The 15200-nt window shown below is 38.1% G+C and overlaps 1 protein-coding gene across 5 annotated transcripts in view; it reads right to left on the bottom strand.

Annotated features, from left to right (window-relative positions):
• Window positions 1–2187: 2187 nt before the first annotated feature.
• The window catches only part of LOC110198225 (PALM2-AKAP2 fusion protein), a 267027-nt gene continuing 254014 nt past the window's right edge, over window positions 2188–15200 (bottom strand). For 3 of the 5 annotated variants that reach the window (XM_078152851.1, XM_078152853.1, XM_078152849.1), the window contains one exon: window positions 2188–7227. In XM_078152851.1, coding sequence (XP_078008977.1) covers window positions 7129–7227 — 99 coding nt within the window. In that variant the 3' untranslated portion in view covers window positions 2188–7128. Of the gene's footprint in view, window positions 7228–12575; window positions 12618–15200 lie in introns of all 5 variants that reach the window. The other 2 variants (XM_078152850.1, XM_078152852.1) reach the window with 2 other exon arrangements.

Genomic DNA, 15200 nt, shown 5'->3' with positions numbered 1-15200 from the left:
GCTGGAAATTTCCTTTGTTCCATCTTTTTCTGGGTTCTGATGCTCTAGAATTTGCTTAGAATCATTTTTAAAAGGTATTTGGAGGGTTTTGGGTGAGAGCTCAGGTAAGCCCCTGCCATCTTGGCTCTGCCTCCCCTCAAAGTATTTTAAAAACAAGTTATTGACCCCAGGTTAAGGATTTATGTTCTAGTCTGTTTTTTATATAAAGTTCTAAGGACTTTGGGGCATTTTTGGACACTCTTTTTGAACTTTTTCCTGAATCCTTTCTCAAGTCACAACTTTCTTTTTGTGGGAGGAATGTGTGGAAGTGTTTATGCAGACAGGATTCTGGTCAGTCCTGCCCAATAGGGAAGATTATTTCATAGCTCCCATATCATGGTGCTTCACATTAGGAAATGTAGTGGGTTAAAAATGTGCAAATCACACTTTTGTCAAAGGACTATTAAAATGAACATCCTTCCCATTGATTTATATTATCATTTCAGACAGGTTATCACCTGACTTACCATCAGTTCATCATGTCCTGGGGCTTTACAAAATAGCTAACAACAACAAAACACTTGAATATTAAATATGCCAGTATGTCCTGTGCTGCAGCTAGGTGGCACAGTAGATAGAGTGCCAGGCCTGGAGTCAGGAAGATCTGAGTTCAAATATGTCCTCAGACACTTAGCTGTGTGACCCTGGGCAAGTCACTTAATGCTGTTTGCCTCAGTTTCCTCATATGTAAAACGAGCTGAAGGAGGAAACAGCAAAACACTCCAATATCATTGCCAAGAAAACCCCAAATTGGGGCACGAAGTCTGACATGACTTAAATGAACCAAAAAAGCCCTGTGCTGGGGTGGATTCAGTTACAAAACTATTAATCCTAGCAGTGTTTTGAGTTTGCAGGAATGTACATAGTTTAACCCTTTTATTTTCCTAATAATTAATCAATCAACAACCATTAAGTAATTAATATGAATGATAGCGTATGCTAGGTATTGGAAGATACACAAGAATAATGTCTTGTGTGCTTGGATTATATCATGTGTACATGAATCTGGGGCATGACGGGTATAGGAACCTAGGTAGAGGTATAGGTTTTGCACTTGGTATAAGAAACTCACTAGTGAAAACCTCCATGTTATCAAGCACCTCCATACCTTCTCAAGTTGCCTAGAACACTGAGAAGTTAAGTGATTTGCCCAGTCACACAGCCAATATGTGTCAGAAGGGAGCCTTGAACTCCTGGCTCTGAGGCTGGCTTTCCATTCGTTACCCCATGCAGTCCCTAAAGTGGGCCATATTATTTATCTATTTTAATACCATATTGACTTTAAAAATTAGAATACTAAATTCCATTCAAACTACTTAATTCAACTTCTACATACATGGCACTGTAAATGACTAATTCATAGTCACTTTATTAAATATTATACTTCTTGGGTCTCTTTTCTCCAACCATTGCTCCTATCAGAATTAGCAATTGAGGTTATTCCAAGAAAGAGTTGGGCTTCTACCTTTTGTGAGGCAGCTGTTGTAATGGAAAGATGTGCTAGGATTTGCAGTAAGAGGACCTGTATTTCCCTCTGGGTGCTCCCACTTACTAGATGTGGGACCTAGGACAAACCATTTGATGTTTCAAGCCTCATTCTCGTTCATCTGTAAAATGAAGATAATTACATTGATTGCCTCAGTGTTGGGAGGATGAACTATGATCACATATAGAAAGTGATATTATATAAAGTGCCATACAAATGTTAAGTTATTGCAATTAGTTTTATTTTTTCAAACTGGCTTTGAAAGTTAACTATTTCTTAACTAGCTTATTTTCTCACTTAAACCTTCACATGCTAAGGTTAAAAAAAAAAAAAGGTTATCATGCCTCTTGTTCCCAAATCAAGGAACTTCCAGTTCATCGGTCAGAATTACCACTGGAATTGGGACCTCAGAAGGCTTACATCAGACATAGGAAGCCTATAGTGGCAAAGAAGCAGTCAAATTCTTTTGAGCTTATTAATCCATCAATAACAATTTAAGTGCTTCCTACTGCGTGTGGCATTGGGGATACCAGTACAACTTTATGGGACCATTTCATAAGAATTCAGACAAATCTCTCAGCAAGGAATCTCAACAGAAATACCAAATTTCATGATATTCTGAAACAATAAAAACGGCATAAAGTAAATCACATCCTTGATGGTCAATTTCAGTTAAGTTTTATTAATGGGTGCTCGAGCTATTTAGAAATAGCATGACTTCACAAATCCTCCGTAACGACAATGAGCTTCACTACAGTCTTCAGTATAAAATCTAGCTAGGTTTGTAGTACATAATAAACGCTGAGTGACTGATTTAATTCAGGAAACTTATGGTTCTCATACCATTTAGCAATTATTAAACAACTCCAATGAACTAATTACACTATCACATTTTATATTTTGTATTCTCAAACTGCCATCTTTGAACTGATTCAATTTTTGTCTTCCTTTCTTCAAGTGCCAGTAGGCCCTTAATAAATGCTGATTGATTTTAATTCAGGCAAACAAGGTGGGCATCCCACATTTAGGATATCTTCTAAGGAAGATGCCTGTGGAAAACAAGTGATGAAACACCTCCCTCCCCACCCTTACAGAATGACAAATAGTCTCTCCAGCATTTTCTCTGCATTGGTTGTTTTCCTTGGCTGTTTTCGTTTCAAGGGAGACTTCAGTGCTGAGGAGGAGGAGGGGAGGGTGAGAGGTAAGGAACTTAAGCATTAGGCAATTATTACAGGATAAAAACAAAAGGCAACACCCAAACAAAAGAGGTAGATGGCTGTACTCTGATGGGATTCCCAGGCTTTCCCCAAACCTAGTAGAGGGCATGGAAAATCATTTACTCTGGGTACCATGCTCTGTATTCCTGACAAGCTCATAGTTAGTATATACTGAGCTCCTGAACTGGACATTTTATGGGTGACATGTATTTCATGTCAAAAGGTATTTCATCTTCAAAACCTGTAGTTCCCAAATTGCCTTCATTTCGGTTTCATTTCTCCCACTGGATCCATCTTCTCCAGGCCAAGTGACTAAGATTTAAAAAGCAGTCATTTATAGAAACACAACACAAACTTTGGTTTTAATGAGAAAATAATTATATACTTGCATTGTATGTCTCACAGTCACTATAAAACAGAAGCAGAATAATTACATGTAAGAGGTTAACATACACAGAAAGCCAGGTATACAATATGATTGACAGGTCATTTTTAAAAGGGTTTTTTTTTCTTTTTAATGTAATATGAATCAAGAGCAAGACAAAAATCAAAGTTTGGCAGCTCAATGAATAACAGTTCAGGAAATTAGTGCTATAACCCAAACTGGATATGCTCACTGACTCTAAAGCTAAAGCTATTTCCCCCCCCAATGCAATTTCATTACATCCATCCTTTAGCTGGAGAAAGGTTTTATTTTTCCATGGAGACAGCATTAACTTTGTAATAATATTCCTTCTTTGAATTTCATATATATATATATGTGTGTGTGTGTGTGTGTGTGTGTGTGTGTGTATTCATATGGATACATACATGTATGTATATATACATACATACTATATATACTACATATATATGCATACCTATGTGATAACATGCAAGTGATACTGACAAGTTGAATAAACTGCATAGCTTGATCCAAGGGGCACACAGCCTATTCTTCCTGCTGTGAACAGAACCCTGCTTCCATATTTTCTGGATGAAAAAAAACGAAGCTGAGGAGGCAAGAGTCAACCTGTCACAATCGGCAACTGAACTAATGGGCCACTGAAGGACTGGGTATTTAAGTGATTTGTTTAGGGTCACACAAGTCATAAACACCAAAGGGAAGAGTTAAACTCAGCTCCTCAGATTCCTGCCAGTGCTGTTTCTACTGTGTGCTTGGAGGGAGAGGGAAAGACAGCCTTGACTTCATCAACGATACAAATATTCTATCTACTTGAGTATTTTTCTGTGGGTATTTAGGGAGAAGACAGAGTTTGAGATGGGGAAGGGAAAGTAAGCAGGACTTACTCCTTTTTCTTAAACAAGAAAAAAAAAACCTTCATCTTCCCCAGTGACCAAATCCCCGCTGGGATTCCTACTGATGAAGCCTAGTCTGGAGCTGTGCACACAACAGGTGCTCAGGAATACTTACTTGCAAAACGAATAAGCATTCTGGAAAATCCAGATGCTCTAAGGGGATTTTAATTAGAAGTCCTCCCAGAGAAGATATTTTTGGATGAGGAATGAGAATAAATAGCCAGAAAAGTAGCCTCTTAGAGCAGAATAAATGCGGGGTAAGAAATCAGGAACTTGAAATTCAAATCATGAAAACCATTTGGTGTGACTCTGGGCAAGCCATGTTAGCCTCAGTTTTCTAATCCCTCAAAGGAAAGCACTACCTTACATGACCTCCAAGTTTCCTTTTAGCTGTAAAATTCTTTGTGGCCCTCGGAACAAGAAATGTCTTCTGCTAAAGGGTTTCAGCCTGTTAATGCAAACCTGGATGCATTAAATTTGTTTGAAAGCTACCCTTCTACCTGTACATTTTCTCAAAAGTAGTCTTGATGTGTGCATAAGTTCTTCGTAAAAAAAAAAAATCCAAAAGTTCAAGTCAAACTCAATATCTAACATATGTCTAATTGCTACACTTCGGAATTGTTTGTTGATTTCTATGGACAATGTAGGACTCAAAGAGATTTCACTTTATTACTTATAGAAAACAAAACAAAACAAAATCCACAGGTCCAGATACATCAGGTTAACAGCAGGTGCAATTTTTGGTTCACATTTCTAAAAATTGGCTTCAGACAGACAGCTCTTTGGCAGTCCACTGTTTCTATCCCCCTTTGATAATACCATTTTTGCTTACATTCCCTGCCTGTCCCCTCTCCCCCTCCCCCATTAACACTTATATTATTTACTAAAAAAAAAAAAACAAACCCCAAAACCAAGAATGATGCATTATAGAATTTACCATATACTTTAAAAGTGGAAATTGCTCCCTGTTAGAGCAGGCCTGCACAACATACGGCCTACCAAAGGATTGTGGTCCGCCAAAGGATTTTAGGGAGCCCCAAAACTGTGCACTCCTGTTTGTCACATAACCCACAACCAACCATCCTCATTGTGTCTGTAGTCTGCCTGCTGCCCAAAGAAGTTTACAAGTTGTGCAGGTCTGTGTTAGAGCAACACACATCATATCATGTGACATGCCAAGAACAAAGTAGAAGTGAATTTTAGTGAGAATAAATTTAATTGTTGCCTTAAAAAAATAAAAACACTAGTTATGAAGAAAATGAAGCAGGTTATTGTTTCCTCACTGTCAGATTAAAAAAATTCTCATCCAGATATTATGGCACCCAATTGTAGAATATCATCATTATATTGCTTTAAATGAAATGAAGTGTAAAACCAGCATCCCTCTAGTCTACCTATGAATACAATGCACAAGAATAAATACCACAATCCTTTTTCTAAATATCAATTTACAAAACTGCTTCAAAACATTGCAACTGGGCCTCATGCAAATACCATGTTGGGTCAATTTAATATTACAAATAGTGCCTCAACTCAGTGCCTTTATATCCCTTTTCATAAAAAAGAAATTCTCAATCACTCTGGTAGCTAGCAAACAGCTTTGGAGAAAATAATTTTACAATCCTAACCCAAGGTCATTCTAGAATTTCAACACACACACACACACACACACACCTGCACACAAGTGCACATAATACATTTTATACATGCACGCACGCGCGCACACACACACACACACACACACACACACACACACACTTTTTAGTATTTGTGGCTGACTCCAATCCTTCAAAGTCCTATTTTTATTTATTTCCATATACCATTCTAAAAAAACACTGGCTGAACAGCAAAAATAACCTCTTTCCCTCTCCTTTCTTCCTTCTACTTTTCTCTACTTCCAAGACCTCTCAAATTTTTCACTTTCTGGATATCCAAAGATTTCCATTTCTCACACTCTCTTCAAGGCCTGCTTCATCATTACAAAATATAGTTATAAACACTGCTATTTTCTTCTTGTTTAATACATCTAAGTCAAAATGTGCCCTTCTTTGTTTTCAATTATTGCCACTCTAAAAACTATATTTATTCTCCCAACCCTAAACTTTCTGAATCGTTTGTTTCAATGTGTAAAGACTGTACACAAGCACGGCCCCCTTCCCATCATAAAAATACTTGTTGTCCACTAAATACAGACTTTTATATTAAGAAACATCATCATGTAAATATGTCCTCAGGAACTGGAGACCAGTCAATATTACAAGCAGATAGGATGCTAAAGCTAAAATAAGTCATCTGTGTTGGCTCCCCTCCCTGCCATTCTTCAACCTCCTAATCTGAAAGAGATTGTGTTTGTAATAGGAAGAAATACTTTATTAAGTATACTGATCGTAAAATATGGATTGTAGATTTTGCAGTGATAGTTCCTGATTTTAAAAGGAGGTAAGAGAAAGTAACTTTACCTCTCCTTCGAAAAATTCTTAAAAAAACCCACAACATCCTATTTATGGCTATTGAGTAACTGGGGTGATCATGATGTTCCTAGCACAGCATGAGAAATAGGGACAATGAGACTGTGGGAGGATCCAAAAGAATACCATGTGCCTTGCTAAACTGCTCCTGCACAAGATGTACTTCTTTGATAGAGCCCACCGCGGACTGCTTGCTCTTCCTTAGCACAAAGCTAGGCAGGGAGTCCTATTAGAAGGAAGCATATTGATTCACTCAGGTTTCCACCATTTGTAATTGCTTTGACCTTCAATGGTTACATGCTGTAGGCACCACAGCTGTTGCTGTTCTTATTGATGGTGGCGATATCCTCCTTTTGGATAGACCCAGTAAGTCACAGGAATCCTTCTCTTGTTCTTTTTTTCCCCTTGGGGTATGCTGAGAGTTCAGTAGATGAGTTTCCATTTTGTTTTAAGTTTTCTCCCAAAGATATCTATTGCAGTGTTTCTGGTCTAAATCATTGAGCTTGTTTACTCCTTAATAAATATTTCATTAAAAAGGTTACTTTCTTTTCTCCTTTTTCTTCATTTTTTGGGGGTTTCTTGTTGTTCCATGCACCAAATGAACTTGGTTGAGAAATGTTTATTCATCCTCCTCCTCCTCCCTATTGGCATATATTCCTGCTTCCCAACGCAAGGCTAGTGCACTTTTCCGGCGATTCACCCGGGTTGCCTCAAGGACCTAAAAGAAAGGAAGGAAAACCAGATTTTCATGACCAAGGGTTCCATGTAGACATTATCCTATTTACTCAATGTTTCCCCTTTCTCTCTCCCTTAAGTTTGGTCTGAAATCTTGTGTTAACAGCAGCACTACATAGGCCAAATGAACAGGTTTAATGACAACATGGATTTTTTCAGGAGATACCAGTGGAAGGTCTAATATTGTTTGGGACACTGTGAGAAGTCAATGTACTTAGTACACAATAGTGTACTGTGATTGCATACACTTTAAGTACAAAGGTTATCTTATGAAGAAATATTTATTCCCTTGCAGTCTGGCATCACAGATTTATAACCATTCTGGTGAAATATTCTGAGACTTACTTGAACTCAATTTTAACCTTTATCATGTTATGGACAGGAGTGTGGCATTGAGAGGTGGCCTTGAAGCTAGTCAACTCCTCTAACACATAACTGGCTGTGAGACCCTGGGCTAGTCACTTACTTTCTCAGTTCTCTAGACACCTCTTTAAGACTAGCAGTTGCAGAGAAAGTGCTGACCTGCACAGGTAGGGAGAGTTTCCTCACCTGGGAGTTCCTAATACCAAAGAAATCACAGGTCCAGGTCTCATCTCTACCCTGTTATCTAGATGATGATAAAACACATCTCTGAATATCACAAATACAACACCATTCTTCTTATGAAGAAGCTTTGGTCCTCTTCCTAAACAAGAGGATGGATATTTATAACCAAGTGGACAAGTCCGAATTAAACCAGCAGGGAGAGTGCTACAGGCAGAATCCCTCAATATCTGTGAACCCCAGAAGTTGTCTCTGATGGCACTAGAGAGTAAAATGTGTACATACCTGAATAAAAAGTAGCTTAAGTAGCTGAATGAATGATAAGAAGCCAAGCTGGTGACCCACTATTTTATTTTCTAACTTGGGAGGAAAAAAAAAAGAATGGAGAAAGATCTAGTTGCTTCAGGGAAAATTATTAGTCATGACGAGGAAAGACACTAAATATTAGCCCAGTTTCAACATCTGTCACCCAAAATTCAAGAAAAGAAACTTCATGTTAACTGAAGTAAAAGATAAAGAAAACTGCAAGACAAGCAAATAGAAGCATTCAAGACAAGATATTAAAAGAAAATACAAGCAGCCAAATGTAATTTCAGGCCAGTAAAACAAAGATAGCATTTTAATTAGTAATTATACACACACAAAAATTTGCATTTGGTGTCACAGCCATTTTCACATCTGAAATAATAACAGCTGATATTTACATTTTGTTAGGCATGTATAGTATATGTAGCACCTCTTTTGATACATATGTAGTATCTCTTTTGATCCTCACAACAACCCTGTGAGGTAAGGTGCTTTTGTTATCCTCATTTTACAGATGAGAAAACTGAGATAAGAGACGTCACCAGTCAGGTGGCTGCCCTGGGTCACAGGAGCAGCCCTGACTCTGTATCTCTCTAGCAGGACTGAATGAGCTATTAAGGGAAGCATAAGTGAGGAGATACTTCTGGGTTTGTGTTCTGATTATGAAAGTAGAAAAGAACACTTTTTTTCAGGCAGAGGGTACAGGACAGATATTAATGCATAAAATGTAGAATCAGATTAAATTTCAGAGTCAAGATAAATGAAGACAAGATAGCCATCTTAAATTATTGTTTGTTACGTGGCATAGACTACACTTTTCAAAATGGATGCAGGGGCCGATTATGGCTTTCCCTTGGAACCATAATGCAGGATTTTCTTATTAAAGCCCTGGATGGCCATTTTAAAAAGGGTGGAGAACCAAGTGGGTTTAGCTCTTTCTGGCTACCTCCATGGCAATAAACATACCACACCTGTTCCATGAAAGAAGGACAGAGACAGCATGGTATAAAAGTGTTGCAGAAAAGCCACTGGACTCAGGGGGCATAGGGCCTGGGTGTCTTAGTTGACTTAGTGACTTAAGGTCACTACGGTGACCTTAGCTGAGTCATTCAACTCTCAGATGAAGAACCTGAGACTCAGAAAGTTTAAGTGACTTGCCCAGGATCACACAGTTAATATGTGATGGAATTTGGACCAAGCTCTTTTGACTTGTGGCTGTTTCTACTATTTCATGCTGCCTTCTTTCTTAGGATTAAATGAAAGTATGTGTGAAAGGAGCTCCCAGCCTTTCTCACTTTTAGGCAAGGGTTCTTAAGCTGAGGTCCGTGCCTGTGGATAGATTTCAAGGAGTCTGTGAACTTTGACAGGGAAAAAATAGATTATTTTTACTACTGTTTGGTTTCCTTGGTAATCCTACGTACATTTAAAAACATTATTCTAAGAAGGGGTCCATGGCATACGCGCACACACACACACACACACACACAAAGGTCAAGAACCCCAGATCCAGAGGGAAGAGAAGATACTATTTCTCAGCAGCTAATGAAAAATTTTTATTTTTCATATACACTATTTAAGATGTAAACATTACTATTCATACATATTGAATTACTATGTAGTGCTGAGATTTAGCAACATCAAGATTTTTGTTTGTGTTTCTAAAATAAAGCATTTTAGGATGAGATTTCTATATGGTTATCCAATCCACTCATTTTACAGATGAAGAAAATAAATCCCAGGGAGGACAGACACCTTTGCCCAGGGTCAAACTGGTATTAAGTAGGTGGTTCTGAAGCTAGGTCCTCTAATTTGACAGCCACTGTTTTCCTCTGTGCTACGATGTACTTAAAACATCTTGCTTACTGGCCCTTATATTTTTTACGCTATTTGTTAAAGTTTTATTTCAACATAACTTTCTAGGAGGAAGCATGGCCAGTGGACAAGGAGCTGGGCTCAAGTCCCACCTTTGAACATTGGCAGTGTGACTTGGGCAAATCATTTAACCTCTTGATGCTCTAGGCAAATGTCTAAGATTAGATGTTTCAGATGTGGTGCCTGACTAGCACTGGTAGAGGGGGTTTCCTCACCAAAGAGTTGTCTGTAATCAAAGAAACCACAGGTTCAGTTCCTGTCCATATTCCTTGAAGCAGGAAGCAGGAACTCCTGAAAGAACATAAAGCTGACAGAAATGTTCAAACTGAATGGAGCACAAAAAAAAAAATTTAATAGGTAATAATGACATTTGGAGCTTTGTCATTTCTACGAATTAATTTAGAAGAAGCTCTGCATGATCACCTGACGATTCAAATGAGAAGATCATTTAATCTTTGAATAGCAGCCAACTCTCATTTTTTCTATAAATATATGAAATAGATGGATATTTTGCTATATTAGAAATCATAAGCTATTAAAAAAACTAAAGAAAAGTATCTAGCATATTAGATACATTATGGGCTGGAATTTCATAGGATAGGGTGAAAAAGCATAAGTGGATCATATTTTACACCAAGTGAAGGAGTAATACCGGTAAGATCGCGGACCCAAGTACATGATATGAAAAATTTGTACGTTGCATAATGTGTTAACAATTTATTTTTCTGCTAATTTAAAATATGAATGACTAAGTTTTGAGGGTTCCACTTGGGCATCTGATTCTAGATTTTCATTTCTACCAAACTATGGCAACTTGTAACCAATACAGTCCTATGTTGTAAAGTTAGATGTCTGACTTTTCAAACTCTCATATTCTATATAAAGTTTAGCAATCTCATTAGTGGATCCAAAGGGAGGTATCATGGAATTAAGATTCCCAACCTTCATTAAATGTCTCTGGAAAACAAGGATGTGTTATGTCCTAACCATATTTATAGCATGACAACTAAAGATTAAAAAAATAAACCCAAATGTCTATAAATTCCTCAGTCAGATTGTTTCTCCACTGGAACAATGAAGGCTATTACTATTAAAAAAAAAATGAAAATAACCACCAAACACCTGGAGACTATGGTACACTATATAATCAGCACACTTAGTGGACAGCCTATGGAAACTTCCAAGATATGGGAGTAGAGGTTCAATCTAAAGTCGGGGTTTCATTTATTTATTTATTTATTTATGTGTGTGTGTGTGTGTGTGTGTGTGTGTGTGTGTGTGTGTGTGTGCGCGCGCGTGCGCGCGCTTTTCATTTAGAATTAATCATTACAAGAATAAGGAATTTATATATATGGGGAGGGGGGGAGAATAGGTCAACATACTACAGGGAAGTCCAAAGGATTGTTGTGATAAGGTGTGCCAAACTCAAATTTGTAGAGCGGAGTGCTTTGGGAATTTCCTTCAAACAGCAACATTTCCAAGTGAATTCAAAGCTGAAGGTGCCACAGGGAAAAATAGTCTGGTACTTGTAGAGTAACAATGAATAAAAGCCTAGACTGAAAAAGTTTGTCAATTAACAGTCAAAGCACTAACGTATACCAGATAACAATTAAAAGGTCCTCCTTCACCCCCATCACACCACACAGCACAGCACCATCTTGTAGAACACAGCAATTCTCTCACCCTTTTCAGATATTATCAGAAATCAGAAAAGGGCAAACAGTGGGGAAAAAAAAGGTGGGAGATACTGTTTCTCCCTTGGAATTTATTAAGATCTCCACTCCAGTCCTACTCTTATGCTTCACTGTGGCACGGGGATGACCCTGGACTCTCAAAGACAGGGATTCTTAACCTGGATCCATGAGCTAACTTTTTAAAAAAATTTTTTTGGAGTAACTATTTCAACACAATTGATTTTTTGTAAGACTATATTTTGTTTTATTAATTTAAAAACATTATTCTGAGAAGAGGTCCATAACAGAAAAAAGGATCTATCAGGGGAATGCAAATTCTGGTGGATCTTATCATGTAGGGCAAAGATTCTCAACCTGGGTACACGCATCCACAAGGTGTAAGAGAAGCTAATCAAGGGTGTAAGGGAATATTCTGTAAACAATTATATCACCTTATTAAAAGAGATTAATCTGTTTTATTTCTTATGTACATATGCAGAATGCATTTTCGTTCATACTGAGTAAGGAATATGGGCAAGTTTACTAAATGCCCATGGGTATGGGCAAAAAAAGGTGGGAACCTTTGGCGTTGGGACCCAGTAACGGAATGTATGTCTTTTATCAAACACCAGCCTAGGTAAGTTCAGAGAGACTTGTCACCAGAAGTCTGGCCACCAGGAAATGAGGTCTGCTTTCCCTACAGCTCCCCCCCTGCCTGTCCCCTGCTGCCCCAGGGCAGTTCATGAAAAGTCTAAGGTACAGAAGAATTTCAATCTTTATCAAAGCAGTACCCATACCAATTTATAAATTATGGCTCTTTCAAACTATAAAAGTTTTTAATTGAGAAGCACAACCAACATGAAGCATCAAGCCAAAACAGCATGCATTTATAAAACACCATGCAAGCAGAAACCAAGAAAGGCAAGTTGAAAAGTACCTCGGAAGTAACCTTGCTGTTAGACAGTAATTTACAGGTGTACTGGCAGAGAGGGAAAAGACCAACATTAGTATACTGAACAGGCATGCCAACATTTTAAAAACCATCCATACCTGAGAATAAGTCTGCCTCTAGGTGATGGACTGATGCTTATTTAGAAGTGGTTTTAGAAGGCACTTCCAAATACAGTAAAGGCTTTAGTATTCTGATATTTATTTAAAGTTTTGTGTGCTTTGAAACAGTATGATGTCCTTTTTTTTCTTTAATAAAAATATCAGCTAAGCCACACCTGGTTAACTCAAAATGTTTTCCAGCCCTTTGCATTCTGAATTAACAAAGTTTTACTGTATGTCACCAGTCCATTACTGACACCTTTGTTTGTTCTTAATAGAAAAGACTTGGGTTAGAGGAATCTCACGGGATTTCCTAGTGCCTCTAGCCAAAGGACTTCATGTCTCCTTGAATCCTTCTACCCCAAACACAGTGCTACAACTTGCATCTTTGATTCCAATGCAGGTTGTGTTTATGCTGAATGTCAGCAGTGGGGCTGAAAATGGCCATTTCCAAAGAAGCTGCCATTTGGGATTATGTGATCATGACTTAACTAGGTACATAACTAATGTCTCCCTTCCAAACTGTTAGATGAGGACATAGTTTCTTGGAACATTGACCAGATGACGTGGGACACTAAATGTGAAAAAGCATCAAAGAGAGTTCCAGTGTTACCAGAGTTGTTAGGACCTGTACTTCATTCGTCACAGATGGCTTGTGTTACAGCTGTACTCTTCCTGCAAGGATCACTCATCAAAGGGCCATGAAAAAATGGGGATTTTATAATGCTAGGCCAATTCCTCAGGGAAGGTATCAAAGCCAACAGCAGGCTTAAGAGAAAACAATATTGGGTTGGTAACATTTCATATTGCTGTAGTAACCTTTACTCAGCTATAGCCCTATTAGGTCTACAGAACCGAGATAAAGAAAAGAGGAAATTAACCTATATATACAAAAATATTTATAGCTGTTCTTTTCATAGTTGCTCCAAACTGGAAACTCTGGGGGTGCTCACCTCTTGGGGGATGGCTAACCAAACTGAGATGTATGGAATATTACTTTGTGCCATGAGAAATGACAAAAGAATTTTAGAGGTAACTAGCAAAGCCTCTATGAGCAGAAGCAAACTGAAGTGGGCAGAACAATTTATAAAATGACAATATTATATAGAAAAGCCAACTCTAAAAGACTTGAGAACTCTATCAATGCACGATTCCAGAAGACTAATGACAAACACACCTTCTGCTGGAGAGATTTTGGACTTAAAAATGTAGAATGAGACATGCATTTTTGGACAAGGCCACTGCAGATATCTGTTTTGTTGGACTATGCATGTGTTACAAGGGTTTCATTTATTTATTAGTCCTTAGGGGCACTGGAAGGGAAGAGACTGTGTGTGGGTTGTCTGAGAGAGAGAGAGACTTGCCCAGGGTCATATAGCTAGGAACTGTCAGCTGTCTGAGGCTGAATTTGAACTCAGGGTCTTCCTGACTCCAGGGCTGGTGCTCCAGGTGCCACCTATCTGCCCCTAATATATTCTTGTAAAATAAATTTAAAACCAAATTTTTAAAAAAGTGCTTGGCAATGTTTTACTACTGTTACATAAATGCCAGATTAAGAGAGGGAAATTCTAAGAAAAAAAAATTAAACTTTATTCAATGATCTCAAAGCTCTCTATATAAATGTTCTACCAGAAGGCTAGATCCTATGATATGCCTGAACAGGAGAAATACCACAAGAAAAAATATTACCTCCCCACAAATCTTCCCATGTACCAAGCTGCCAGAAAATATGTGAAATTACTTGAAAAAAAATTTAAAAATAAAAAGAATTTACATCTTTAGTCACTGATTTATTAGGACAATCCATAGCCTCCACATAAGAAAGGCTAAAGCAATTCAGTCTTTCTCTCAGAGTCATTATAATAGCAAGACTGGGGCAGAAATAAATGATATAGGACACGGAGAGAAATGGCCTTATACTCCAAAGTGATAGGTCCTGGGGACATACTTGAAAAAGAGAAAGGCTATGCTAGGATATAGCTGCTTACAATTTCAAGGGCATATTTAGGAAGGTTAAGGTATTCTCTTAGGTGGTGATCAACTGGTAAGGGGTGCTTGGAAAGAACTGAGAGTCCAAGGGACTGAGTCAATGTGCAGAGTGATAATGTAAATGAGAGGGAAAGGAGATGAGTAGTATGAGAACCAAAGGCCAGCCCAGCATTCATAAAGGAGTGTTGGGGACTTGGGAACCTGAGTGGTGAGCTGAATGAGTCAGAGGAAGAAATTCAGTGTGAGTAAGGCTGGGGTCTAAAGATCATACGCTAGCTTTGTGGGAGAGGACGTGTTACATGTCAAGCTGTGACCTGGGTTGCTGTAGAGCTATGACGTCCAAACCCCTCCCCCCCATATACACACATTAACACCACTTTGAGATTAATGATGAGAGTCTGATCAATGAATTAATAAATATTTATCAAGCACTTACTATGTGCCAAGCACTGTGCTAAGCAAGCACTGGATCAGATTCAATATATCTTAATGGTACATTCTAAAGCTCTCATAGTCTTTTTAT

Source organism: Phascolarctos cinereus, unplaced genomic scaffold (genome assembly GCF_003287225.1).
Source record: "Phascolarctos cinereus isolate Bilbo 61053 unplaced genomic scaffold, phaCin_HiC Scaffold_4;HRSCAF=312, whole genome shotgun sequence".
Classification (NCBI taxonomy): domain Eukaryota; kingdom Metazoa; phylum Chordata; class Mammalia; order Diprotodontia; family Phascolarctidae; genus Phascolarctos; species Phascolarctos cinereus.
The sequence above is the reverse complement of the archived record's forward strand: the minus strand, read 5'-3'. Positions and strand labels throughout refer to the sequence as shown.